This window comes from Paramormyrops kingsleyae, chromosome 12, assembly GCF_048594095.1.
Source record: "Paramormyrops kingsleyae isolate MSU_618 chromosome 12, PKINGS_0.4, whole genome shotgun sequence".
In the NCBI taxonomy this organism is placed as follows: Eukaryota; Metazoa; Chordata; class Actinopteri; order Osteoglossiformes; family Mormyridae; genus Paramormyrops; species Paramormyrops kingsleyae.
In genome coordinates, this window is record NC_132808.1 from 20,075,838 (window position 1) to 20,101,931 (window position 26,094).

A 26,094-nucleotide genomic window follows, 5' to 3' on the forward strand; every position below is an offset into this window, starting at 1 on the left:
ACCGGTTGACCTTCGGGAAAGGGAGGAGAAACTACTGTCACGCCATTGACAGCTGTGCTGCAAACGCTTCAGCTCGCTGGCGCCACCTGGAGCCTGTCGACACTATCCCTTCCATTAAACCCATTTCGAAACATATTGAAAAAATACATTTACACGAAGGACAGACAGTGAACATTTTAATTTGATTGACAAACCCATGACAGAAATGACGGGAAGGAAATTGGCCACGGGGTTGGAGGTGAAGATCGCCGGCTGCCATCGCGCCCAGCCCCAACTCAGCCTACAGCCAGAGCCGGGTGACAGCAGAGACCCCTGAGGCCACGACCTGCTCAACCGACAGCAGCACCTGACAGGTGTCAACACAGAGAAGCACAAAACATTCCCTCCCTGCGATGCACTCACAGCGGGAGAAGGCTTAGCAGAGCACTACGTCACAGTCCCATGAAAGCCTATTATCAAGGACAGCCAATCATTCACACCGGGGGGCGTGTCCAGGAAGACACTACCACACCCACTACCTGTACACTCACCGAGCCACACCCATTATTAAGGCCACACCCAATAATGCAGCCGCAATATCACTGGGACACGCCCATTCCAAAGGCCACACCCACAACAGCAAACACATCCAACAAGACATCAATAATCAAATACACACAGAATTCCCTGTGATGCCCCAGACTCTGACACCCCTTACTGGAGACAAGCTTAATTTACGAAACCCTAGACTCCACGGCTGCTCTGCGCAGTCACCTGACAAGGCCAGGACACACAAACGATGACAATTTCATCTTCGCTTAATTGCTAAGATTTCATGAAAAGGCCAGAGACAATATACAAACATTACTTCAGTACCTCTACAAAGCACCACAGTGCACATCTTAAAACAAACAGTGCACTGAACTAATATTAGATGGTCGATTTTACACCGACCAATCTACCACAATGTTGTTGATGTGGACAGGTTACTGCTGTAGAAGTTGCTATTTTGAAGAACAGCAAACACGGGGCTGGCTTCCCTTGGTACGAATCATTACAGCCAATTCCAGTCTTCCTGTAACAACCCCGGACTGACAGCCTACAAAACAAGGTGGAAACACAATGTGCCAAACAGGAAAAAAGAAAAAGTCTCCATCTACTTGCCTTCTTAATGAAACCACCTATGAAAAGTTTTCCTCATGGGCCGTGCAGTGAGTGACATCAGGCAGATTATCCCCTAAACACCCTCAGCATATAAACAATAAGGTTAGTCCTTAATTACCCAAATTGAGTAAAAACTTCAAGATTTTGCAATTTAATTAGTGTCAAAAGCACTAGGAACTACAGCGCCCTGTCCACAAATGATCACAACACCCTGTCAGAAGCAGCCCTGATCCCTCCCCCCCCCCCCAAGCTGGGGGCATCGTTTCCGTGGGCAGCATGTCAACCTGTGGACAGCGTGGGCACCACGGAAATACCCCCCCTCCCTCGCCTGCCTCTCAGAGCTGGCCAAGTCTGCCCCATCATCTGGCACCAGCTCCAGGGATCAGACCAGCTCGTTTAGAGGAGCAGCTGGACAGACTAAGGCGGAAAATCACTGCGAAAGGAAAATCAGACTAATTAAGGGCTGACGGCCCCACTGAGGCTGACCTGGCTTCCATCCGCAGCGACGGATCGATCTGGGTGCCCAGATCGACCCGGGATCGATCTGGGTGCCTTTAGTTAGCTGCCCCAGCACTCCCTACTCAGCTGCCCTTCTATTTGCTCTAAAAACAAATTAAACATTTACAAAAAAACCCCAAAGCAAAAAACATTTTCATGAAATATTAACCCCCAGTTCCAGGGCCACCGCATGGTGCTTTAACCCCCAGTTCCAGGGGCGCCACCTGCTGGCTGACCCGGCACTGTGACCCCAAAGCTTGATCCATGTGTGCACCTGAGAGCAAGATGAGACGTGCGGTTTAGAGCATCGCACAAAAAGGTCACCTCTACCACCTTAAATTATCCATTTGATCTTCAGAAGGCATCCTACCACATTTATTCAAACGCAATAATTACATAGTAACACATGTAAACAGAATATACCAGTTTATAATGGTGTTTTCCATCCTCACTCCAGTAAGTCATGGTGACAGCAGTGTTGCCTCCCCAGGCTACCCCTTAAATTCTCCCAGAAAGATCTTTGCACACAGTGGGGAGGAAGCCCCCCCCCCCCCCTGCCTGAGTAATGATCGTCCAGCTCTCTTGCACAGATGCAAAAATCCAACGGGACCTGATATTTCAGCGCCTTGTCAGAAATGTGCGGCAAGAGTTCTCTGCTTCTCTATCGGTTCGTACTTTTTCTTTTTCCCCTCACCTATATTGTACTTTCACATAACAGGAAAAACCACTGGCAGTAATTACTCCTCCCATCCTGTAGGTGGCAGCAACCTTGGCTCGACCTGAGCACCAGCTGTCAGCCACACCCATGACCTCAGCGGCACAGAACGCACAGGTGGCTCAGAACGTGAGCCGTCCAATCAACGTCGGCTATAAGAAAAGTCAGACACAAATGAGATGTTTCACTGCATCAGCCCGGACCTGGCAGAACGAGACCTTGGCTTTATTATGCAAAATCACGTTTCAAAAGAAAAGCAGCAGACCAAGGAACCTTATATGTACAAGCGGACGATAAAAGGTCAAGCGGTTTCATGTATAAGACGTCCAAGAACTGTTTGTCAAACAAGATTAAGAGATACAAAAATAAACAATTTGCCAAAGGCCTTTAACAATTAAACAATCACAGTCACTTGGTTTCACAGGACATGTTTACGTGGCTCTCTTTTTAAACGCTCTGTTTCCTCCCCACAGTCATTCAATCTGAAGTGGTGGGGTGGGGGGGGGGTAATTCACAGTTCAGGGAGTTCAGCACGTGATACACTGGGAAAAGCGACACAGCTACACCGTGGTCTCATGCTTCCAGAGGCCTGTCCGGATGTTTCCGGAGCCCTCCGTGCTTGCCGGACACGCGTTGTTTTTCGCCTGCCCGTTCTGGCTGGCCAGGTTCAGGCCGTAGCACTTGGTCGGGCCGTCCAGCTCTACGCTGACGGGCTGCTTTACGCAGTCTTTGCTAGATGCCGAAGTGGGGGGAGCTGCTGGCTCCGCCCATCCCGCCGGCCCAGCCCCGCTAGCCCCGTCCCCTTTGTCCGGGGCCCGACTGCGGCGCGGCAGGGTGACACTGGCATCGCTGCTGTCCTGCTGCTGGAGGCTCTGCCGGCGCTCGCGGTACGCCAGATAGGCGGCCCGGCGGCTACGCGCGTGGCTGTCATGGGGGTGACGGCTCCGGTGGGCGTGGCCGCTCTGCACACTGCCGTCCACACTGGTGGGCACATCGTGGGCATACTCGCGCAGAACTGTCAGTCGGCTTGCCCGATGTGCCCGCGCCCGGCTCCGGTGGTGCGGATGCGGCGGGTGGTGGCGGGCACCTACGTGCCCGTTGGGCCGGAACGGTGCCTCCACGGGTACCACGTGCATCTTGATGTCGTTGTCAAGCGAGTGCTCCGTCAGGCTGTTGTCAGGAGGGACTCCGACCCCGTTGCTGAGGGCGGGGACTGGGAGGGGGAGGGGCTTGCACTGGGCCGCCTCTGCCTGCAGGTTGGTCAGCTTGCAGCCCTGGGAGGAGGGGTTTTTGAGACTAGGTCCGCTCTTATTAGTGCAGGACGACTCGGCACTGCTGTTGGGGCATTTGGGTACCTCTCCATTCCCATTGGTGGATGGAGGGGTGTCGACCTGTGCCGTGTAGTCCCGCCTCCTATGGCAGCAGGCCGCCGCCCAGCGGAGCCGCACATCCTCCCGCGTCACACTATGGTGGGCCACCAGGAAGGCTCCCAGGGACAGGGCGGCCACCGCAAACAGGCAGGAGAACAGCAGGTCCAGCGGGCGCTCCTGGGACACGGCCAGCGCCGCCGAGCCCCAGAGCGCCGCAAACAGTGCCAACGACAGGGCCGCGCCCAGCAGCTGTGCCGGGAATGTCTGCTCGTTCTCCAGGGCCGCCGGCGGCGCCGCAGACAGGTCGCCGTGGGATGCGGAGGCGGAGTAAAGGGCTGGGGCGGGGCTACCGCCCTCCCGGTCCTCACAGTCGCGCTCCGCCCCGCCGGCGAGTCGCTGCTGCTCCTCCGACGGCTCCTTCAGCTCGTAGCGTCGCTCTGGGTGCCGGCGGAGCTGAATCAAGATGCTCAGGAAGTAGAGGCAGTCCACCAGGGCCATGAAGCCCACTGGCCCATAGAAAGCCCCCAGGCTGGGCTCCCATGCCATCCAGCAGCTGCAAAAACAGAGGGGAGGCGGAGTTAGATCCTGCACTGACACTTACCCACCTGAAAGGGGCAGTATCACCACACCGTGATTACAGAACTACACCCACCTCCTACCTGCCCACTCACGTAGCCGCTTCTCCAACCCTGACATGCGTCACCAGACGTACAACTGGCAAAGTACCAAGGCAAGGAGATCAATTAAGCGGGCCCTAGCTCTTTTAGGGGAGGGAGTCCTCTTGTGTTAATGAGAAAAGGCAAGAAGACCTATCAGAGGTGTCAGAATCCACAAAGTCTAACCAAGAGCGCCATTACCCAGATGCCAGCACAAGCCTTGCTGCTGAAATGCATGACACACAGCTGTGGGGAATAAAGGAAATAGCTAACAAGTCCCCTGGAGATTAAAGAAGGTCTGTGTGTATTCGTTAAGGCTACACACTTCACTTCATTATGGAAGGCTCGGAAAGGCCTGTGTTATGATGCCTCCGAACCTCATTAAAGCTCACCCCGAAAAACACGGCGCTAAGCTAACCGCAGCATTCTGTCGAGTTTTGTTTGCTTCTGCCGCAAATGCCCAGTTGTGGACTGGAGGTCAATTAAACTCCAGACATCAGACAGACCTCCAAATCACTCACAGCCACTACACCACCGAAACAGCTGACAGTACTAGGGGTGGGTGGGGGGGGGGGGGAGGGGGGGTGGAGATTACCAGACACTGTAAGGTCCCCAGGCTAAAAATAACTAGCCGTAATTAGGCACGGAGAATTAAGACTGCAACCTCTCCGTAAATATCCATTACTCACACTGCCAAACACAGACACTCGGGAAACGCAGGGGGGGGGAAGGTCAATTTGGTTTATGCGTTATGCATAAATGTGCAAAATGAAACCTGAACCATGATTGGAGAAGTGGGGGGGGGGGGGGTGGAGATGAGTTGGAACAAAATGGATGGTTGGAACAAAATCTTGGTCTGGATTTATACTTTCTGGACCTGAACTTTACACCTCCATCACGGAAACACTTACTATGGCGCGTTCGCCCGACTCCCGTAGTTCTTGATGTTGGCCGCTGCTGTTATTCCACAGACGATGGTGGGGATACCTCCACCGATCAGGTAGAACCTGGGGGCCGGCCAGAGAGACAAACCTTTAGCTTACGGCTCTGCATGCTGTATTGGGGGGCAATTGGGGGGCCGATCATTAACATCACCTCTGAAGAAAATTCAACAGTTATCCCTGGTCTCCCCCAGTTCATTTCTGCATTTGCTCAGATACAGAGTGATGACAACACAGAAAATGTTTTCATCACAGTAAAATTCTGCTCCTGTGTTAAACCTCAGGAGTGTTTGGGGGATCCTTAGTCATGCAGAATGACTACAGTGTTTCCTCAAACTGACTCTGTTCAACAATCAATAGCTCCCAGTCTCCCAAACATACTGCATATTCCCAAGAGGCCCTATGATTGGTACGCCGTTTCTTATTTTAGGCTAACCTGCAATCTAGCAAAATTTCCTTTTTATTCCCATTAATTCCCAATTATTCCTGTTAATTCCCATGGAAAGTTTCCATCTTTGAAAATTCCCAGAATTTTGCAACCCTAATTTTTTAAACACAGGCCAGCCGAGGATTAGTTAAGCAGAAAACTCTAATGGGAAAGAGCCTCCCAGTTAAAGAGTGCGGCGGTGACTCCGGCAGATGGATGCGATGTGCTGGCAGCGTGACGGAAAAGCCCTTCGTACGCTTAAAGACGACGGCAGCGTCTTAACCACCCCCCCCCTGCCCCCCCACCAGCAGCTCCTGCCTCCAGCTCGTTAGTTACATTAACGAGCACATCTGCAAGACACTGAAAGAGGACAGTACGGGTGGCCACGGCCTGGCCGGCACATGACTGCGTGACGTCACAGAGCACAGGTTCCACTCCCGCACACTTGGTTCATTGTGGCTGCATTTTTTTTGGATTGCATGCTTTCCGTCATTCATCTCCTGGATTACATTTAATCTGCATAAATGCAATGTATACTTCAGTGTATTTATAATGTAGTACTTATACTCTATAAGAATAGAACAGAAAAGAAATCCTTGTGTGGATGTTTTCACTCATCTTGCTCTCTATGAGACATATATACATCAACCAGCACCCAGAACCCCTGGAACGATAGGGGTCAAGTGTCTTAGTTACTGCCGCAGAATTGTCTTATTCTGTTTGCTATGGTCACTTGATGTAGGAAGCTGCACAAAAATTCCACCAGACTGTCGCACGGGTATAAAGATTCTATTCTAAAATGAAGCATTAATGGGATCATTGCCGGCCTCATTACTGCCATCGTGTGGTCGGATGCACATCAGCAGGAGAAAGGGAATATTTTAGGGCACCAGGATGTTACTCATAACAGCCACAGTGTCTATAATAAAAGTAAGGGATAGAAACCAAGGTTGTATTCCAGGAATCAATTACTTTCCACTGTTCAGGAAACCACCCGGAGGAGGAGTGGCTAAAACCCTGCCAGGTGCATTATGGGAGACGTAGCTACTTACCTGAGCATGGGCCTGGGGGCGGGCGGGGGTTCATCCAGCTCCTCGTAGCGCTTGGCCTTGCGAGTCACCTGCTTGTAGATGTTGCGCGCGGTCACCCCCACCCAGAGCACAGTGGCCAGCGTGGAGTAGTGCAGCACAATGCCCACCTGAGACGGCAGCAGTGCATCATGGGAAATGGAGTGCAAAACATCAAGTATTCCTCTGGGGAATGAATGGAGGGTGGGGCACTCACGGCTTGGCAGACACTGGCGTGGCGTGTCTGGTTGATGCCGCCAATGAAGACGGTGCAGGCCAGCAGGATGTGCAGGCACAGGTTCAGCAGCATGTGCCAGGACTTGCGGCTGATCCTGATGGACCTGGAGGGACATGCGGCGAGCAGGATCTGGGGTTGGCGGGAGCCTGGAGAGCAGACGCTTGGCTGCACTCCTCGGCCTCCTATATGACACCTATGCGTCTGCCGCAGTAGTACTGAAAGCTCAAATGCGTACCGCAGCACCTTAGATCAGGCGTTCCCAGACTTTTTAGCCAACGACCCCAGAAAGAGACAAACGACCGATGCACTTGGTAGATTTTTCCAATCGCAATTACTGGTTGCGGTTATGGTTAAAATTGTATACAGGGGCCATTACTAGCTATTGGAGAAAAATCAAGGGCTAAGTCAAATTCACCTGGGGCTTCATGTTTTTTTTTTTTGAAGGAAGACTGACATCGGGGGTAAAATACTCATGGCAAGGCTTAAAATACTCGGACCTAAGGACGCCCCTGCTGTTATATAATGTTCTAGAAACATTCTGGAAAACGATTTTGTGACACCTGTTCCCCTACACTGGTCCTTGTGACCCCCACTTTGGGAACCCCGACTTAGATTAACAACGTTAAATAACACAGACAATTAGCATCACTAGGCTAATTATACCAGCAAACGCTTGGCGACTGTGGTCAGACATTAGCTTCAAGCAGCAGGAAACACCCCCCCCCCCCCCACCCCAGACCAGCCCGGAGAGGCAGGGCTCACTTATGGTGGTAGACGTAGCTGACGATGACCACCAGGAGGCAAAGCTGGAGCACGATGGCGGAGGTGTAGACGACCGGGTGAAGCAGCTGCACAGTGGAGGAGGCATACTCTGTGCCGCTGAGGTCCTGCAGGAGAAGAGTCGGCAGGTCAGAGACGGGAGGTGAGAGGTGGAGAGGGACGTCGGACGCCCGATGCTCACCACCAGCACGGCATAGTTGTTGAGCGAGTCGCAGGAGATGGTGGTGAAGTTCTCGTCGGAGCGCAGGACCCGGCAGCCGTCCAACGCCCAGCCACCCAGGCCCCCCAGCAGGCTGAAGTTCCAGTAGGCCGCCCTGACGTCTGAGCCGTGGGTGTGCCGGCGCAGCGTGGCGTTGACTGGGCTCCGGAGGCCCCTCAGCGGGAAGCCGTCTGTAGGAAGACATGTGGGTCAGACAACGACCTGCTGGGAGCTCCGGCACCACACTGAATCACACCTCCCCATCTCCAGACATCTCCTGCGACCAAGGCTTTGTATGACTGCCACAAGCTACTAATCCAGTACAGTGCATAAGGAACTGAATTTAAGCCCAAAAAGTGGCAAAAACGAGGCACAAACAGTGAAGCTGACATTTTAACATGCGAGAGCAGTGTGTCTCAACCCAGTCCATGGGGATCGCCCAGACAATCCACATTTCTGCTCCCTCTCAGCTTCCAACACACCAGGACCAGGTATTCTGTGTTTTTGATTGGCTGGGAGCAAAAATGCGGACTGTCTGGGAGTTCAAGGACTGGGTGAAGAAACACCGTGCTAAAGTGTTAGCGCCAGAGGTTCAGCTGCAAAAATAAATCACGAGTATATTTGCAAAGATGTATCACTATATATGTCCACACAGAACTGTCCATCCATGTATCTACAACTACTTGAGGAGGCTCCTCACCTATCTTGGCGAGGATAACGGGCGTGGCCACGGTCCTGCGCTTGCCGTCGCTGGAGTTGCCGGCGGACGGGAAGAGCTTGCTGTTCCGGAAGGCGAGCAGGTACAGCTTGTAGACCGTGTCCTCAGGGGGGGCGCCTGACCCCGAGCCCTGGGAGAAACACGAGGGGGGCAGCTGGAGGGATGCCTCCACCACAGTGTTCTGGGTGGCGGGGAGGTTAATCAGTCAGCCGCACCATGACCGGGGCAGAATGTGCATCATTCGGCTACCAGATCATTTAACATTTCTAGCAGCAGGCAGCCATCAGTGCCGGGTAGGCGGGCCGCTCACCTTGAGCGCCAGGCTGGAGAGATTGCTTGTCACGTTGCACTTGAAGCTGAGCTGGCGGTCCAGGCCGAGGTCGGGATCGCGGCCCGCCAGTTCGCGGGCGGGGGGCCGGTCGGGGCCGAGCTTCTGGAACAGCGTGCATGTCATGCCATTGAAGGCGCATGCCTTGATGGCATGGGCCTCCAGGGCGATGTTGGGGGACGTCTGCGGGGCAGAGAGAGATGCCCGTCAGCTCATACTCGCCCTGGTCCTTGCCGTACCGCGGTCCTCAACCAGAACTAACGATTAATCGGAGCTTCCATTACACATCCAGCCCCTTCCAGTCATCCAGTCATCTAGGTGAGCTCTATCCAAGCCTGACATTCCTTACATGAACTGCAACATTTCAAAACGTGCAAAAAATAATTAGGCCAATACCAAGGACGAGTGTGAACGCCCACCCCCATACCCAGGCGAGTGACTACATCTCATGATGCACCTGGCCGGGTTTCAGCCACAGGTCCTCCAGGTCGTTTCCTGAATAGTAGAAAGTAATTGGGGGACACCCCCCCCCCCCTCAGACACGCACCGTGGAGTAGGCCTGGGAGTTGGGGCTCAGGCGGTGTCCGGCCACCCTCTGGAGACACTCCACGACCCGGGAACAGGCGCGTTCCTCCCGCTGGGCCAGCCACAGCACGCGCTCATCCGCCAGCATCAGGTTACTGGCGATATCCACCATCACGTCGCCCAGCTGCGGACAGTGAGGCCGGTCACCGCGGGACACAGAACCCAGCGCTACAGGTAGCATTACCACCACGGGACAGACGAACACCGAGGCGCCGTTTGACCAGGGGGCGCAAAAGAACCAGTGAGAAAAATTAATCATTTATACTAATTTTAACATTTAATTGCTTTTCTTGAGAAAGACGCCAGCTACTTAGTTAGCAGCCAGCTACGCTGTGCTACAGAAAAGTTTAATATAAATGAATCTTCTCCTGCTCTGCTGGTGGGGGGGGGGTGCTGTAAGCAAGTCGAACGCACCCAATGACCGGACTGGGGAAACAAACTGAAATGCGGACTTAATACAGAGGACTAATGACAACAACCAGAAACAGCTGATCACATGGGGATCCCACACGGGGTTAACGAGGGGGCGTGGCACACGGAAGGCGCGGATGATCGGGGCAGGACAGGGGTAATATTGGGATAAGATCTATATCATTTTGGAAGCCATTAAGAAAAAAATGCTCTTGTTTTATCCCGATCACTTTGTGTTTAAATGCTTAAATATGTTTTTTTTTTTTTGTTTTTTAGGTGTAATTTTGGGGGGCTGGGAACCAATTAATTGGTTTTCCATAATTTCTTATGGGAAAAATTCGGGAGTCCGGAACGGATCAAGTTCGAGAACCGAGGTACCACTGTATCAGCATGCCAAGCATCAGGAAAGGTTGAGCGTAATAAATCTGTTCAGTCTGTCGCCGCCTTATGGAAGATCTGGGTCAGGGCATGAGTGGCCTGTCTCAAATGTATCGACCTGAGGCTAACAGAATCCCGCTGCTTGTCTCACCTCTTTGAACTTCTCTGCAAACTTCCCAAACTTCTCAATCATCTCCGCGACAAAGATGACGTCCATCTTGTCGGAGAAGTTGCCGGCCTCCGCGGTGTAGGCCAGCAGCTGCCGGGCTGTGGTCCCAGCGTTCGTCAGGTTCAGGGGCAGCTGGCGGGACGGCCGATGAGATGGGAGGCATGAGGAAAAGCAGCCGCGGAAGAGAGATCCCAAAACGGCACTGAGTGTCGCGTCACTGATTTCCACACCAAGAAAAGGCCTGACGATGACTAATCAAAGTCTACCAGGAGGAGGGGAACAGGCTTACAGCTCTCCAGTCCTGAAGCAAGGACCATTACACAGCTGTCAGAACCTGACAACATGCGATGCTGGAGTCTTCAAATTAATGACCATGGCACCCATTGTCTCAGTGACATCCCAGGGATTGTGGCAGCACCCCTACCTGGTTGATGATGTAGAGGACGCGGGTGACGTCCTTCTGGTATTGGCAACGGGAGTAATCATCCTCCGCCCAAAATCCACGTCGGTCGCAAGTGCGCCATGCTTGCTGGTCCCTTGCCGATGAGCCCGTGTAAAGGCCCGCTCCGGGAGCCAGGTGTGGGCAGGGGAGGTGCATGGTGAGCCCAGCCAGGGTGCGGGGCCACCTGACAAAAAGAAGGCGGGAACTTATGGCATCAGCTAACACTTCACTGGAATCAGCAGACTGCAATGGCAAGTCACTGGAATCAGCAGACTGCAATGGCAAGTCACTGGAATCAGCAGACTGCAATGGCAAGTCACTGGAATCAGCATTACTGGGGTTATTGCACTGATGCCATTTTTATTCTTTATTTTTTATTCTATTTAAGCTTTTTTTTTACTCTTCTTAAATATCCCAGCCAACCAACTCAATATAGCAAAATTTTACAGCTATGGCATTTTAAATTCAGCCACTCGGGGGTGCCATAGAGCCAAGAATCTCTCACGCTAGCAGACTCAAGGGGAATTTGAGAAAAACAAACAGCAGCTGAATGACACTGAAAGCCATTACCTGGAAAATGTGGCCAAATACAACAGACAGAATGCGGGTGGCATTTAGCCAAGGGATCAACATGGTTTGCAAATCAAACTATACAGGAACCAATAACTATCACTCAAGAGGAGTCGCCTGGAATACTGGAGGCTGTCATTCTTTTTGGATTTATGACATTTTAATCAAACCTGTAACCAAACACCAAGTGTAAAAAACACCAGGACTGTAGTCACAGTGTCAGTGACCAAAGGCGCAGATGTCTCACCGAAACTCCCCCTTGTTGTTGGACACAGTCTCCACGGAGCAGTATTTGGCGGCACTCTCCAGCACCACGATGGGGACAGTGCGGGTGTTATTCCCACGGCTGGTCCTCACCCGACACTCCCAGGTCCCCGTGGAACCCGGCTGGATGTTGGAGATGGTCAGCATGCTGCCAGGACAGGTGGATGGAGAGAGACCCACAGGTTCAAACAGAACTAGGACAGAAGGTTTTGGCTGCTTTAATGCTTGAGCAGCAATGAGACTGGTTACCTGGTAATGAGCGTACAGTTGTGGACCACGCTCCTCTGGATGAAGATGCCCATGGAGGCGTTGGGTTCTACCATCTTGCCATCCTGGTACCACAGTACCTGCATGTCCTGGTCGATGTACGAGGCCAGGCAGTGGAAGGGCAGGCTGTCACCACGGAAGACAAGCTGCCGCTGGGACGGATTCATCTGGAAAGACGGCAGTTCCAGTGGGGAGTCTGCAAGCCAGGAGTCAAGATCACATGACAAAGGTCAGCCAAGGCCAAGAGGTCAGGGGTCACTCAAGATCACATGACAAAGGTCAGCCAAGGCCAACACCAATCAAAGGCTATAACAGAACCATTAACCCCTTTGGACTTCCACATTGTAATAGAGACAGAAAGAATTCCTTCTGTACTAATCACAAAACACGTTTAAAGTGAAATTAAAATTCAGAATTATAAATACTTCTAAAATAAAAAGCATTAATTCCAACACACCGAATGTAAATAACTGGTTTCAAAAGGCTTTAGACAAAGACTAAAACATTAACTTGTGCGTGATCGTTATGGATTACAGCAGATTAAATACCCCAGTCCCAGGTTCAGTGAGTAAATTTCTAAACAAAAGCCCAAGGAAGATTTGAGGTAAATCCAGGATAAGGATCTTAAAACCAAATCAAAGGAAGATAAGAAATTTCCAAAGACATAAAATAGCCTCCAGAGCAGAGTTAAGTCCATCATAAAGAAATGGAAAGAATGAGTCTGACAGGCTGTGCTTGATTCCTGTATCCTCAGGATCCACGTGTAAAGGGCATCTGTTACGAAGACCACAAAGGGGTTTATGGAAGACTAACTCCCTTGTGAAGGAGACGGGACACACGAATCACGGGACATAATACCCCAGGTACATCATAAATTGAGGTATTATTGTGGGGGGGGGGTCCAGAAAATATGGGGAAAATTAGCCCTTAGATAGTTTATCAGAAGGCATAACGGAAACAGATGAAGTGGAAGATAATTCATCCATGGTCTGAATGGTGGCAACACGAAATTATGGGAATGCTCTTCAGCGTCAGGGACTAGAAAGCTGCCGTAAAAATGGCCAAACAGCTGGTGAAGGATACTGGGAAAGGATACTGCTGCAGCATAGTAAGAGAACGGTGGGGTGGGGGGGGGGGGATTTAAAGAAGATTAATCTTCCACCAGATGAATAATGGCCCCAAGCAAATAGCAGAAGTCACAGAAGGAAAAGTCCAGGTGCGGCCAATCAGAGCCCCAAGCTCGATCAATTCATAACCTCCAGCAAGAACTGAGGATGGTTGTTTTTTGGTGCAATCTCTCAACTTCAAACCGGAGAGAGCGCCAGCATCATCGGAAAGAATATTCCTGTTAATAAACCTGCTCATCGGGCAGAGATCTGAAGTTGTAATCGGTACCCATAAGGTCATATTGATTTAGAAATGAAATCATGAATATCTGCAGAGTCACATTTTATTAATTTAGAAAATTTGTTTCCCACTTACCTGTTAAACTACTTTGCGGAACTCACACATACTAATAAATTCTAAATTGTACAATTCACTATAAAATGTAAAAACGAAAATTGCAGGAAGGCAACTAGTTTTACCACCACTGTGGATGCCAATGTTTCAGAATCAGAATCCGTTTTATTTGCCGAGTACATATAGTATGAGTAAGTTGGTGCGGGTAGTAGCATGAGTATGCAATTTAAAACACATCATGAAGAGAGAAATACAGAAAACGATGAACAGAATGGACAAACATACATATGTAGACATAAATAAGGGTAAGAAAACCGGACACTGGGTAAACAGTCTGGTGTATGTGTGTAAATAAGCCTAAAGCCAAGTCAATACCGCCCAGCACTATTTGCAGTGACGAAGAAGAAAGGGTTTGCGAGTTTGACTGACCACCTGTATGTGCAGTAAGTAAATGATTATATTCGGTGATGATCAGAGTGTAACGACTCTGGGGACGGCATGAAACGGATTGGACCGAGCCTCTGGCGTGTGACGATCAGTCAGAACAAAGTGAACTGGACCAAGGGCATGGTACCGGTCCCCAGGGGGTTACTGTGACTGACACGGGACATCGGCCGACTGATACTGGACATACCACAGGTAAGGAGGTCGGGTTTGAGCGAGTCCAGCGCCTGACCCTGCAGGGAGCGCGGGTACGCGCACCGTGTGTCCAAGGAAGCCACGCCCCTCTCCTTCAACCAGCGCAGCAGCCAGCGCAGGTTGCAGTCGCACAGCAGGTACGGCGTCTGGAACTCCCTGCGGGGGTTAGCGGCAGGACAGACGGCTCAGCACAGGGCGATGACACCACAGCCTCAAAAACAGTCACACTTTGCACACTGCACTTCTCATTCATCTTATATTTTTCATATATTTAACATTTTGCATTATCTTCTGTTTCAGCCGTTTAATTTATATTCCAGGGCTCTTGAAATCTGGCCCTCCATTCCAAATCCAGGCCTTGTTTTCTGCTCTCCCAGGTAGTTAGTTTAATAATTACTGATTCTGATTGGCTGGAGGATTCACATTCAGCTCACGGGTAAAGGAGGGCTGGAAAATCAGCAGGGCTCAGCCCTTGACGACTGATTTGAATAGCCTTGTTAAATTTATTCCAAGAAACATACCTCAACACTATGCAGCTGTATATCTACTTTGATGTTTGTGAGTGCCTTTGTCTTGTTTTGTGCTGTCTAATCTGGTCGGATGTTACACACAGCCAACTTGATAGTGCAGGTAAGAACTGAACTGATGTACGAAGGGCAACAATAGAATCTTGAATCGTGGAGCGTTCCCACCCCAACCAAGTGAAAGATGCCATACTCACAGCGCCTTCAGGGAGACAAGGCCGTTGAAGGTTCCTGGCGATAGAGACGAGAACAGGTTCCCTGAGAGATACCTGGGAAAATGGGTTAGGGTCGTTACAGACACGCGCGATCTGGGAAGAGAGAGTGAGAGAAAGAGAGAGAGAGAGGCCAGACCGAACAGCGGGACCCATCAGCGAAGAAGTGGCCCAGACAGGGGACCACGAAGCCCACAGATTATAACCATAAAGAGAAGAAAAATTACTTACAGTCTGGTCAGACTTGGGAGGCCTTTAAATATATCTTCATTCAGACAGCCTATACGGTTATTGGACAAGTCTCTGTAAGTAAAGATGGAAGACAAGGGCCGCCGTTACGTGCAGTTCAATAATGGAGACATAATACATCAGGACGTCGCTGGCCGCGGCACTGGGGCACACCGAGGGTGACATCTTAACTTACTCTGACAGACTCCTAAGCACACACAGCTGGGCTTAACGGCACATTCGTGAAGAGCCCGTGGCGTGGGAATCGGCACGTCGGCCAGCGACGGAACGCACCTTTTTAACCGAAAACCACACGTCTAGACGCCAAGGTCAGCCCCAGGAAGAGAAGAGGCCCTGCTTTCGGGAGCTGTGGTTAGCTAAAATAAGAGCTAAATTCCATAAGGCCTCCCCTTCCCAGTCAACGAAATCCGAAATTCACAGCTAATTCGAGGAGTCGGACTGACGGCGATTGTTTTCCTTGGTGCACTGCGCTGGCAGCCTGCTCGTATCGATGAGGGGGGGGGGGACACTCCGAGGTGGGGACAGACTTGATTTACGTCAGGGACATCAAAGCCTTTTCTTCACGAGCTTTGAAATCGGGGGAGGATTGTTTAACTACGGCCCCCACCTGCGAATAAAGGTGTGCCTGGCGTTCACTTTAGAAGCTCTAGAGTGTGGATTCAGAAGACTTGGGGAGGGGGGGGGGCAGGAAAATACCCCCTGGCTTACTGGCTTAAAGGTCCTTTTCCAAGATGTTAGAAAAATTCCCTTTACTGGTTTCAGGTCTGCTTCTCGGATCACTGCAGAACCCAGGAGAAAAGGGTGGGCACAAGTGCAAGATCCTTAGAGTCCTCTTTCATCCGGCGGAAGTGCTTGAAGCATGTCAGATGCCTTCACCTGCTTCCCTTCTCATGGCTCCCCCCAGACAACACACACACACACAGGCCTTCATTACGGCCTTTGGCTGCTCATCCACTTCCTCTCACCTGCCAGAGATAAATGCCACCCACCCAGCCTTAACTAAGACGGATCTACATAACTGGGGGTGAGATGGTCTTAGATGGTGGTGGTGGGGGGGAGGGGGGCTTAGATTCGCTGCAGATATGCAGCGCGGGGTTGCCAGATTTGTCAGAAAGCCTGCAAAAAGGGAGGTGTTTATGACAGATTGACCACAGATTAATAATTAAAGGCGGACGTACAATAATAACCAGCACCCCACTTTCTTTGAGGACAGGGATGGCAATGAACCCCACAAACTAGACATACATTGAGCAGGCCAAGGGCTTTGCCCCATGTGACAAGCACACAGCAGGTGGTTGACCCCTGAGCTGCTAATTCGGATGTGCGTGACACCCTACCTAGCAACCACCAGCTCGATACGTGCATTCAACAGCCGCCGTAATTCAGTAAGACAGAGTTCCGCCAAACCTTTCAAAAGCAGGACAACCAGAGCTAACGGACAGATTAAGTCCAATTATGCAACGCAGACAAGGTTTCAAAAGGGCTGATCCTATTTGCATGGACCAGAAATCTCCACTTCTAACGAAGAGTAAACCCAGTCAGGCTGTACAGGGTGGACACTCCTAGCTGGCCGATTCACCGTCACTCCGATCGTTAGTGATTGCCGAAGTTACAACAACAGAAACCAATTTTTATACACAGCAGCACACAAGGGTTTCTCCTCTTCGGGAAGCACGTGGCTTAAACTCTCTCAGGGCCTGACAGGAGATGATCACCTTGCTCCCACCACAAAACAATATCTACAGAAAGCAGACCTCCATCTCTCTCTCATGGGAGACTGCTCAGGAAGTCTGCAAAAAAAAAAAAAAAAAAAAACATCTGGCGCCTCAAAGAGCAAACAAACTGCACAGCTGAAAAATCGACAGACATCTTCATTCCGCGGGAGGAGCAGGACTGCGACTTGAGAGCAGAGCGCCACAAAAATATTAATGGGGAGCCGGCGGCCAGGTTCATCCAGGGGGTTAGGCCGACGGCGAGTACTTACAGCCTTTTGAGGGCCGTGAGCCCCAGGAATGCTCCGGGCTCGATGTGGCTGATGACGTTGTTCCGGATGTCCCTGTCAAACAAAGACAGCACGAGTCACGACCCACTCTCAGCCAGACGGCAAAGCCGGCGTCGACCTCACACGCACGGCTGCATGGCGACATCTATCTTCACCGTGCACATCGCAAAGTCACTACAAAAGCAGGAGATAATTCTGGGGATTATGGGCTGTAATTACAGCCACACTGTCGCATCCTTCCCAAATGTTAAATTCATCCCTTATCCGGGCAACACAGAACTTTTGATGCGGATAGGAGATCTCCCCACCGGAACGTCAGAAAGCTGCAGTTTCTCGCAAAACGGAATCCGGGCAGGGAGGTTAAAAATAAAGCGAGAACCCGCAACAGCTACACATCAAGCTTCAGGGGAGAAGGGCCAGCATGCCAACCATTTCAGTATTTCATTGATAATGAGAGAATGTGCTTCTTTCTGAATGCATTTTTAAAACGGACAGTTTACTATCCTCTGCTTCAAGGCTGTTAGTTTCATCAAACCACATTAAACTAATATCAATGGAACGGAATTAGCCAGAGAAACAACTTAATTGGAGGGTTCACCCTGGAATAGTTACAGACCAGACTTTGCTGTGTGCAGGAGAGGGTCGGCATGGATAGTGATTTGGGGAGGGGGAGGGGGGGGGGGGTCATTGTGTTTCAGTTTTACTGCCAGTTGTTTCTCCTGGCCCCACACTTCAGATTTGATTCACTTATCTGTCCAAAATTTCAAATAACATTTCAATAAATTTTCACAAAAAAAAATTATTTTCCAACTCTTTTTGCCAAGCTAATCCTTGTTGTTATTCTTCGAGAAGTGCACTGATATTCAGCATAAAAATTTTGCGGCATTCTTCCAATAAAATTCTGGGCCCAATTTCTCGAGAACAGTCACTCTCAGCATCTTACGAAGACTCTAAAGATGTGTTTTATGAAAGGCATTTGTTTTTCTACGTACGTTTCTCGAACTATCTTTTACAAGGTTGCTCAGAGGAGAGCTTCTTAAGTGTGACCTTAATAGGCGTAAGAACTCCCGATTGGTCGACATCGATGGCTTGAGAATTCATTACTCCCTCCATGCAGTGACTGCTTGAGTGCCGCATGAAAGAAAAAGTGGTGTTCTTTATAAATGCTACACTGCAGGAACGGCATAAATCAAAACTGGGGAGAAGCTAAAAATAAAATACAAAATTAACAACTTGAATCATATAATCGTAAATATGATTTTCGCTGATTGGGTGCACAAACCCGGCTCCCCAGATTGCAGTATCACCAGGTTGTTTTTATTTGTTTTATAAAACACCCGCATGCACCAGTATGTGTGCATGTCCTTGATATCAGGACAAGCTATAGCAGAATAGCTGAAAGAAAAGTTGCACTACTGCCTTAACAGAGAGAGAATGTCCCACATGCTTCAGTATTGCTACGAAGGATTATTATTGGGGGCCTTTTGGGGGAAAATATATATGACTTACATGTAAATGAACCTGCAGTGTCGACTCATCACGCTCATGAACCACATGGTTATACTGTGACTCCGGCACATTTAGAGGTGTGTGCATCCCAGGGGCGTCAAATTGGGGGAAACACGTCCACCTCAATGTCAGCAGAACCTCCGCCCCCCCTTCCCAATTACTAAATAAACACATAATCAACAGGGCGTTCCTTGTCTTTCATTATGAATCTGAGCATTACTGAGGCCAATTTGCTGCACATTCAGAGCCCAAGGACGAAACCTAATGATTGTAGTCGTGTATCAGACAAAATCATTTTATCATATGGACCAGTTATTTTTTAGTTAAGTGATGTTTGGTTATGAAACTGTAGCCTTAACAATGTTAGTTTTATTTTAAATGAGCAGTATGAGCCGATAATAGCGATGAGAGACAGCTGGAGGCTAGAACTTATGAAGGATATAGCATTAAGGAGGTTTTGAGAAACCGGGCCCAGGTCAAATTCACCTTCAAAATCTCATCGAAGGCCACAAAAACCCCACTAACATATGCCAAAAAAGGCGGGAAAACAGACGTTTTTCAGGAAATTCATGGCGAAATGCCTCAATAAATAGCAGAAACATAGAGAGGTCCACACCCACCGGGACAGGGGGTACCCCAATACATTTTTTGAGTCCTTCACTTGACATGAAAATTAAAAAGACGTGTGACATTAGCCTGCCAGTACTAATGTCACACGTCTGAGAACCAAAGTAGCAGGGATGTACTGACCCATCAGGGACAGCTGGACACAGAGCTGAGGCCCCCTACAGGCCAAGCAGACTCTTTGCATGCAGATGCACGGCGGCCTGCAGCTGCGGCAGGGAGACGCAGATAAAAAGGGGGCCCGGGGCAGGTTCCGTTAGCGGGAGGTGCTCAATCAAAGGCACAAGCAGGACATCTTTATAAATCAATAACACACCTGCTGCAGCGGCATGCTTAATTAGGCTCCCGGAAAGAACCCCCCCCAAGTGACCGAGCAAATCTCATTCATTCATTTAATTTAATCCCTTTGGTTTAAATCAGAGGGGGGGGGGGAAATAATAAAATAAATTCACAGGAAGCAAAAGGGGTTAGTATTGTCACCATCACGGCCTACCTCAGCCTACACAGCTGTACACATATTACCCGCCATAATTAATACTGGCTCAGTTACTCTATGCTTATTAAACGCTGGTGTCCTTGACAGAGTTCTGTTATGAAAAATGCATTGTGATCAATGTGGCCTCGTGTCCTTCATGCTTCTCAGCATTGCCCCCCCCCCCCCCAGGCCACCTCCACCCTGGGAAAGACCAGGGTTGCAGATCGTCAAAGGAAATTCTGCTAAAGACAGGGTATCGACAGATCACCAAACACACCCCACCCCCCCCCAATGCCCCACATATCCGGGGGGGAAATCTGCACCTGTCCCACCCAGAGCGAGGGGGGAGTGAGCCACCATCGACGGCCAAGGGCTCCCCTTCCAGGGGATTTCAGAAGACATTGACGTGGATGACAGACAGCCAGAGACACAGGAGAAACCGGAGAGGAATTCCTGTTCAAAGCAGTACAATTAGCTAAAACATGCAGGCAGGAGGATGTGGGGGGGGGGGGGGGGGGGGGGGTTGTCACACTTAAACAACCCCCCCCAGCTCAAACAGATTTCAGTCCGAACACCCAACCGAACTTAAAAAAGAAAATAAAACATTATACAACTGATTCAGAATCTCAGGGTTAAAACGCCAAGGAACTCCAATCAGCAGACGACGGACACGGTACTTCTGTGTTTCTGTCCACCTCAGAGTCTAGAGGTGGAAGTGCCCGTCACCGAGAGTCATTCCCCAAATCTCATTCTGAAGACCAGAGAAATTCACTCAACTCCATAAATCATACTTTGTTTTAGATACTAAAGGCGCAGGGAAGCTTTCGGGAAGAGGGCAGCCAAATCTCTTTTCCATTACAGGTGCCGGCCCACGTGACGGGATGCTTTTAGAGAAACGCTTTTCGCAGCGGACTTCTTGCCGGGAGAAAGAAAAAAAAAAAAAAAACTCCAATAACAGATGCTTCCCTGAGCTGTACACGGCTGTCCCCCACTATAAAATCACCTGGCCCTGACAAACTCAACATAGCTCGCATGCAAGTATATTTCAGCTTAGAGCAGCAGATAAGGGGGTAAAAGTGAGGCTTTCGCTTAGGGCGCCGAGTGAGACAGCGCACGGTAATTACACTCTTTTGAAACTGTAAGCGTGATTTTACGGATGCGTCTCCCGCGTTTGGGCAGGGTGGGGGAGGGGGGGGGGCGGCTGTTGCCGAGTCGTGGCCCTCAAAGCGACCCAAGTAGGTGGACAAAAGCCAGGAGGGCAGCCCCAAGATTCCGGGCACCCCCTCGCTGGCGCCCCATTCAGGCCGACAGCGGCGCTGCGAGGAGCGCAGGAGGTCACGCATTCCCGATTAGCGAGACGCACGGAATCTCAAGCTCTGAGGAAAGATGCTGGACTTCAATGTGACAAAGGTGCCCAATTTCCACAGCTGCGGCATATTTTGGCGATGGGGGCATGCCGGGGAGGGGTGTCACCCTGCTGGAATTGGTTTCCTTGGCGGCCAGTTGGAAGCAGGCCGGGGGCAGCGGTGTGTAGAGTAACGGGGCCAAGAGGCCCAGAATGAACGCGGCAGGAAGGCCAGCATGCTTCGGCGATGGGGGAGGGTGTGACTAACTACCACAAAAAGGCATGGAGCCCCCTCAAGCCGAAATCTCCACAGGAACTCCCCTTTAACCAGAACCCGGACGCGGGGTTTACTGCAGGGAGAGCCGGGAAAACTCAGCACCCTCAAACTGCTCTTCTGAAGGGTTGGATCAAAGCCGCTTAATGCCTCAAACTAGAAGAAAGATCATTTATTCCATTGTCGTCCCCCTGCCTCCTCTTTCGAGAATGAAAGAACGCTGACAGCGACGCCAAGCTGATACATTACCGCTGCGTCGTCGTTGTCGGATACCTGCGCTGAAAGACAAACTGAAGTGCCCCCCCCCCATCTCAATACACTAACATGCAGCTGAAAGTGATGACAGGGAGAAAAAGGCACAGGAGAGGAGGAGGATGGGGGGGGGGGGGGGGGACTGAGTCTGGGCCACAGAACCGGTTCGTTTAGAGTGGCCAAACAGCCACGGAAAGGGTGCAAAATCTCCAAGCTCAAGACGGATGGAAACCGTGATGTGAGACGACGACGCGGAAAACCGCCCATGGCATCCAACGTCAACGCCCTCACCTCTTATACGAACTAGGGCCTCACAAGTAATCCTCAACAAAAAAAACCCGCAATCTTCATTCACACCTCTATGTGATCTCATTTCTAAATTACATTTCATCTGCATTGTATTACATCAGCCAGATCAAAACAAGCACTCCAACTTTTCCCCCAGAGTGTGTCAAGCGTCCCACAATTCTACATTCTCTTTAGAAGGTGCCTCTCCACCGTACCAAGTACCTTACTTGGTACGGTGCTTAAAGGTGTTGGTTTTCCACTGGCGTAAAAACTGGCACTGGCACTGAATGACATCACAACACGAGGTGGGGTATTTTGTACCGAATTCGAAAAATGGCTGTAGTATATTAGAGGACGTGTGATATTAATACCAACATTACATGTTATACACATGCAATCCTTACTTCACCAGTCAACAGAAAGGCCTTTTCATACCTTCAATTTGGTACGGACATTGTAGAGCAGGGAGTTTAGTTTAGAGCCAGAGGGGAAAAAAAACACTATGTTTTGCAATTTTAATTATTCCTTTTCAAGATTATCTAGTATATGTTTAAAAATCAGTTTAAATTTAGTTTACCTCCGCTGCTTTTGCATGAGTACTGAACGCATTCTCCGAGAATTTTCATCCTTGCCGTTTTTACCCTAGACGAGTTTGGAGGAATTTGTGTTGAACTCCTTTTTTCTTTTATCAATACCCCAATATTTATTACAACAAAATCACATTGCAATACTTAGAAATTTTCCAATACGGTGCTGTCCTAGTGTACTATACGAAATACTTTTTCTTTTTATGCTATTCCACCTCTGATCTTCCGGCCAAACCACAGCTATAGCTTGGGTCACTTCATTTATCCACATATCCATTATTTATTTTTACTGCATTTGTTGTTTTCCGAGTTCACAACTTTTGTTCAAGACAGTGGTTGTATTGCATTTCAGAGGCAGGCTATTTGCATAACTGATTGACAAAGAAAGCATTACAAGTCCCGCCCAAAGTACCAAAAAAGTACCCAGAATCCCACTGGTACTTTTGGTACTGGAACTTTTGGTACAGCTGGTTTGGTTACCTTAACTGAATGGCCAACTGAACGTTTCCTTTCTGTTGTCAGAAACTGATATGCCGGATCTGGATCAATCATGTTTGGCACAATCATGTTTTATCATGTTTCCTTTTGCAATTTAATGAGTGCAATAAATGTTTAAATCTGAGGAAAAAAATTGTTAGAGAATAGCTCTCTCAATTCCAGTATTGGATTGGTATTGTGCAGCTCTAATACCAATCCAATTCGACCAAAAGCAAGCCTCTATCAGCCAGGAAGTCAACTGTAAATCACTGTAAATCAACCAAGCAAGCACACTGCTGGAACACGTGCGTCTGTGTTTCTCTTAACTCCTGTGGGGAAACCAACCAATATTATTCTCAACACTGTAGCCAGAAATCCTGCTATGGAGCAGGAACAGTCACCGCTTTCACAGCCCCAGAGAGCCTCTGCTTTGTGCATTTTTAATGCGTTTCACACACGTGGTCACATGCACGCATGGGACTCAGGCCATGCGACGCATTCTAAACCATGGCGTGTCTGGGAAGGAGAGCTAACCTGCAGGACGAAGGCTCTGCCAACTTCCCTCTCTGCAGCACGGAGAGCATTAGTGAATATTACCCTGCTAAAATGAAACTGGGCACCCCATAAAACAAAATAACGCCAGCTCAAATTAAAAGGACCGGATTATTTACTTTACAGGTTTATAACACTTAGCTAGTCTGAAAAATATTTTCTAAAAGGTTTAAGTCTCCTAATTGCATCATTGAAATCCAGTATAAACAATCATAAACATCTTTCCAAAGATGTAAAATTACAGTTTGCCACGGCAGTCTTGAATTGTGTGGTATCCTAAGGGAAAAACCGAAATGAAGTCTTCTGCTTTGGACCAGAGAAGTCCCATAACAGCCTCCATTACCCAACGCTCCACAGGAGAAGGAGATACATTCAAGCTACTGGCGAGAAAAACTATTTCAGCATGCCAGTCCACATCAGTCTTGATCCCTTCAAAAATACCCAACTTTCATACATCTCTTTTATTCCATAGGTGATGTTACATGGGCTCACAGCAGCAAGTGCAGTTAACCCTCTCAATACTCTCCACCACACGAAAATCCCTTCCTAAAAAAACGGCATTCGACACGCCCTGGATCCTTCAAAAGCATCAAGGCTCAGACTAGATTAGCCTCAATTAAACCAGATTAGATGCGACTAATCTGTTCCACGGCTGGCAGAAGCAAGATTTCTACTTCCTTCCCAGCAGTGAAAGCATCTCATGGCACCAGATATTCAAAACGCCATCCTTAGCCAGTCAGTCTAGCTAAAGGAACAATTATATTTGCAGCCCAGTATCAGTATCAGCCACGGTCACCATCCTGATGCAAGCAGGCATCACTCACAGTTTCTCCAACGTCGACAGTCCGGCGAAGGAGCCATTCTTCAGTTCCTGGATTTTGTTGTTGCTTAAAATCCTGTAATGGGGCAAAAAAATGGAAACAACGTGAATGTCGAGATTTTGCAGTGATGTGACATTACCTTTTTTTCCCCCAGACAGAGTACAAGTACCGATGTTCACATTCGGGTACTCACCGATTCCGATACCATTTATTTGTTTATTTAAAATTAAAAAATAAATTAGGTTAACGACTATCAAAATAACCCCCCCTATAATGACGCATTGTCTGACACCCTATCTATGTGCACGGCACCCACAGGTGAGGCTGGCAGAACAAGTACAACTCGCTTGCTCCCAAGATTCTACGCCAATCTGTGTCGCACCTGCAGCAGTCTCATAGCTAATATCTCCGATTCCCATCGCGGGACCCAATCCGACCACTATCACACCCGATGCCGGAGCGGGGGCCTCTGTCTGCACGCAGGCGGCCCAGCGCCGTTATTTCCAGCATTCCTGACGGTCCCCATCCGGCCCCTTCCGCCAGCGAGGAATGTGCAGGAGGCCTCCGTAAGCCTGTAATTGTCTCGCTCGCTGCTCCAGGTACTTCCCGTTCCCGGAGGGAGCTGCCCGCTCCCCATGTCTACCTTCGGCGGGCTTGTTCCGGCATCCACGGCACAGCCGAGCACGAGTCGCTGCACCTCCATGAAAACGTTAAATATCTATACTAGAACAGCACAAGCAGGGATGTTAAGCTTCACATAGCAGTCAGCAGGAGTCTGCTTAGACGTCTCTACACGGCTGTGAAATACCCTCTGATTAATAAGTAGTATTTGTACACCAGGCTCGTCTCTGAGGGCCCGATAAGGCTGGTCGGGGAAGCGTACTGCAGACCGACTGTCCCAAAAGGTAAAACTGCAGCTCTGAATTTGGCCACAATTCCATGCGTGTCCCAGCATGCTAGCCACCACTACATAACAGCTGAAAGGCAGCCAACAGAGGAGTTCAAAGGTCTTCAAGCTCCCGATTGTGTTCAGGTAAAGTGGAACATGCGCTTTTAACACACGGAACAAGGCATTCAAAGCCAAATTTCCAACCCCAAATAACTTTGACTTGATCTTGGTGAAAACGAGCCAGTTAAATATTATTATTAATATAAGAAACTGGATTCTTATTCTAACCTATATTTTCCTGGCACACAGAATAAGCAAAGTATTTTAAGACCCAGAAAAAGAAAACAAGCAAATTTTTAGTTCTGGGAAAAGTACTTTGATGGCGGACGGCCGCAGCGTTTGTGCTGCCTAAATAACCGTTTTAATTAGGATACAAGCTCATGTAAACCTTCATGATCTTACACATCCATGCAGCTGGATTCCAGCACGCATCTGCGGGCCTGAAACGGAGCGTGACGCAGGAGGCCCGCAGCAGGTCAGGAAGAGCCGACCGGAGCCTCACACGCATTAGCATGCAGAAAGGGGGGGGGGGGGCTCCAAATCATGGAGCAGCAGCTAAGGACCCCCAAACCCCCCCGGCCCCTTGGACACGCGCACGCACACATACAGCAGCCTGGCACGAATACACTCACAGAGCAGCTCCCATTTGACTCTAATCACAAATGACATCCTCAAAAAACAGCTTTGT

At 49.6% G+C, this 26,094-nt stretch overlaps 1 protein-coding gene across 2 annotated transcripts in view; it reads right to left on the reverse strand.

The window, feature by feature from the left end:
- Window positions 1-2,534: 2,534 nt before the first annotated feature.
- The window catches only part of adgra3 (adhesion G protein-coupled receptor A3), a 31,345-nt gene continuing 7,785 nt past the window's right edge, over window positions 2,535-26,094 (reverse strand). Inside the window, exons 1-19 of one of the 2 annotated variants that reach the window (XM_072697642.1) lie at window positions 25,101-25,346; window positions 24,461-24,532; window positions 17,236-17,307; window positions 15,234-15,305; window positions 14,988-15,059; window positions 14,262-14,422; window positions 12,149-12,362; window positions 11,883-12,047; window positions 11,048-11,249; window positions 10,606-10,755; window positions 9,628-9,789; window positions 9,063-9,263; window positions 8,735-8,933; window positions 8,017-8,225; window positions 7,818-7,942; window positions 7,035-7,158; window positions 6,803-6,948; window positions 5,294-5,389; window positions 2,535-4,279 (exon numbers count right to left, since the gene is read on the reverse strand). In XM_072697642.1, the coding sequence (XP_072553743.1) occupies window positions 2,917-4,279; window positions 5,294-5,389; window positions 6,803-6,948; window positions 7,035-7,158; window positions 7,818-7,942; window positions 8,017-8,225; window positions 8,735-8,933; window positions 9,063-9,263; window positions 9,628-9,789; window positions 10,606-10,755; window positions 11,048-11,249; window positions 11,883-12,047; window positions 12,149-12,362; window positions 14,262-14,422; window positions 14,988-15,059; window positions 15,234-15,305; window positions 17,236-17,307; window positions 24,461-24,532; window positions 25,101-25,123 (3,828 nt within the window). In that variant the 5' untranslated portion in view covers window positions 25,124-25,346 and the 3' untranslated portion in view covers window positions 2,535-2,916. Of the gene's footprint in view, window positions 4,280-5,293; window positions 5,390-6,802; window positions 6,949-7,034; window positions 7,159-7,817; window positions 7,943-8,016; window positions 8,226-8,734; window positions 8,934-9,062; window positions 9,264-9,627; window positions 9,790-10,605; window positions 10,756-11,047; window positions 11,250-11,882; window positions 12,048-12,148; window positions 12,363-14,261; window positions 14,423-14,987; window positions 15,060-15,233; window positions 15,306-17,235; window positions 17,308-24,460; window positions 24,533-25,100; window positions 25,347-26,094 lie in introns of those variants that run through there. The other variant, XM_072697641.1, reaches the window with a different exon arrangement.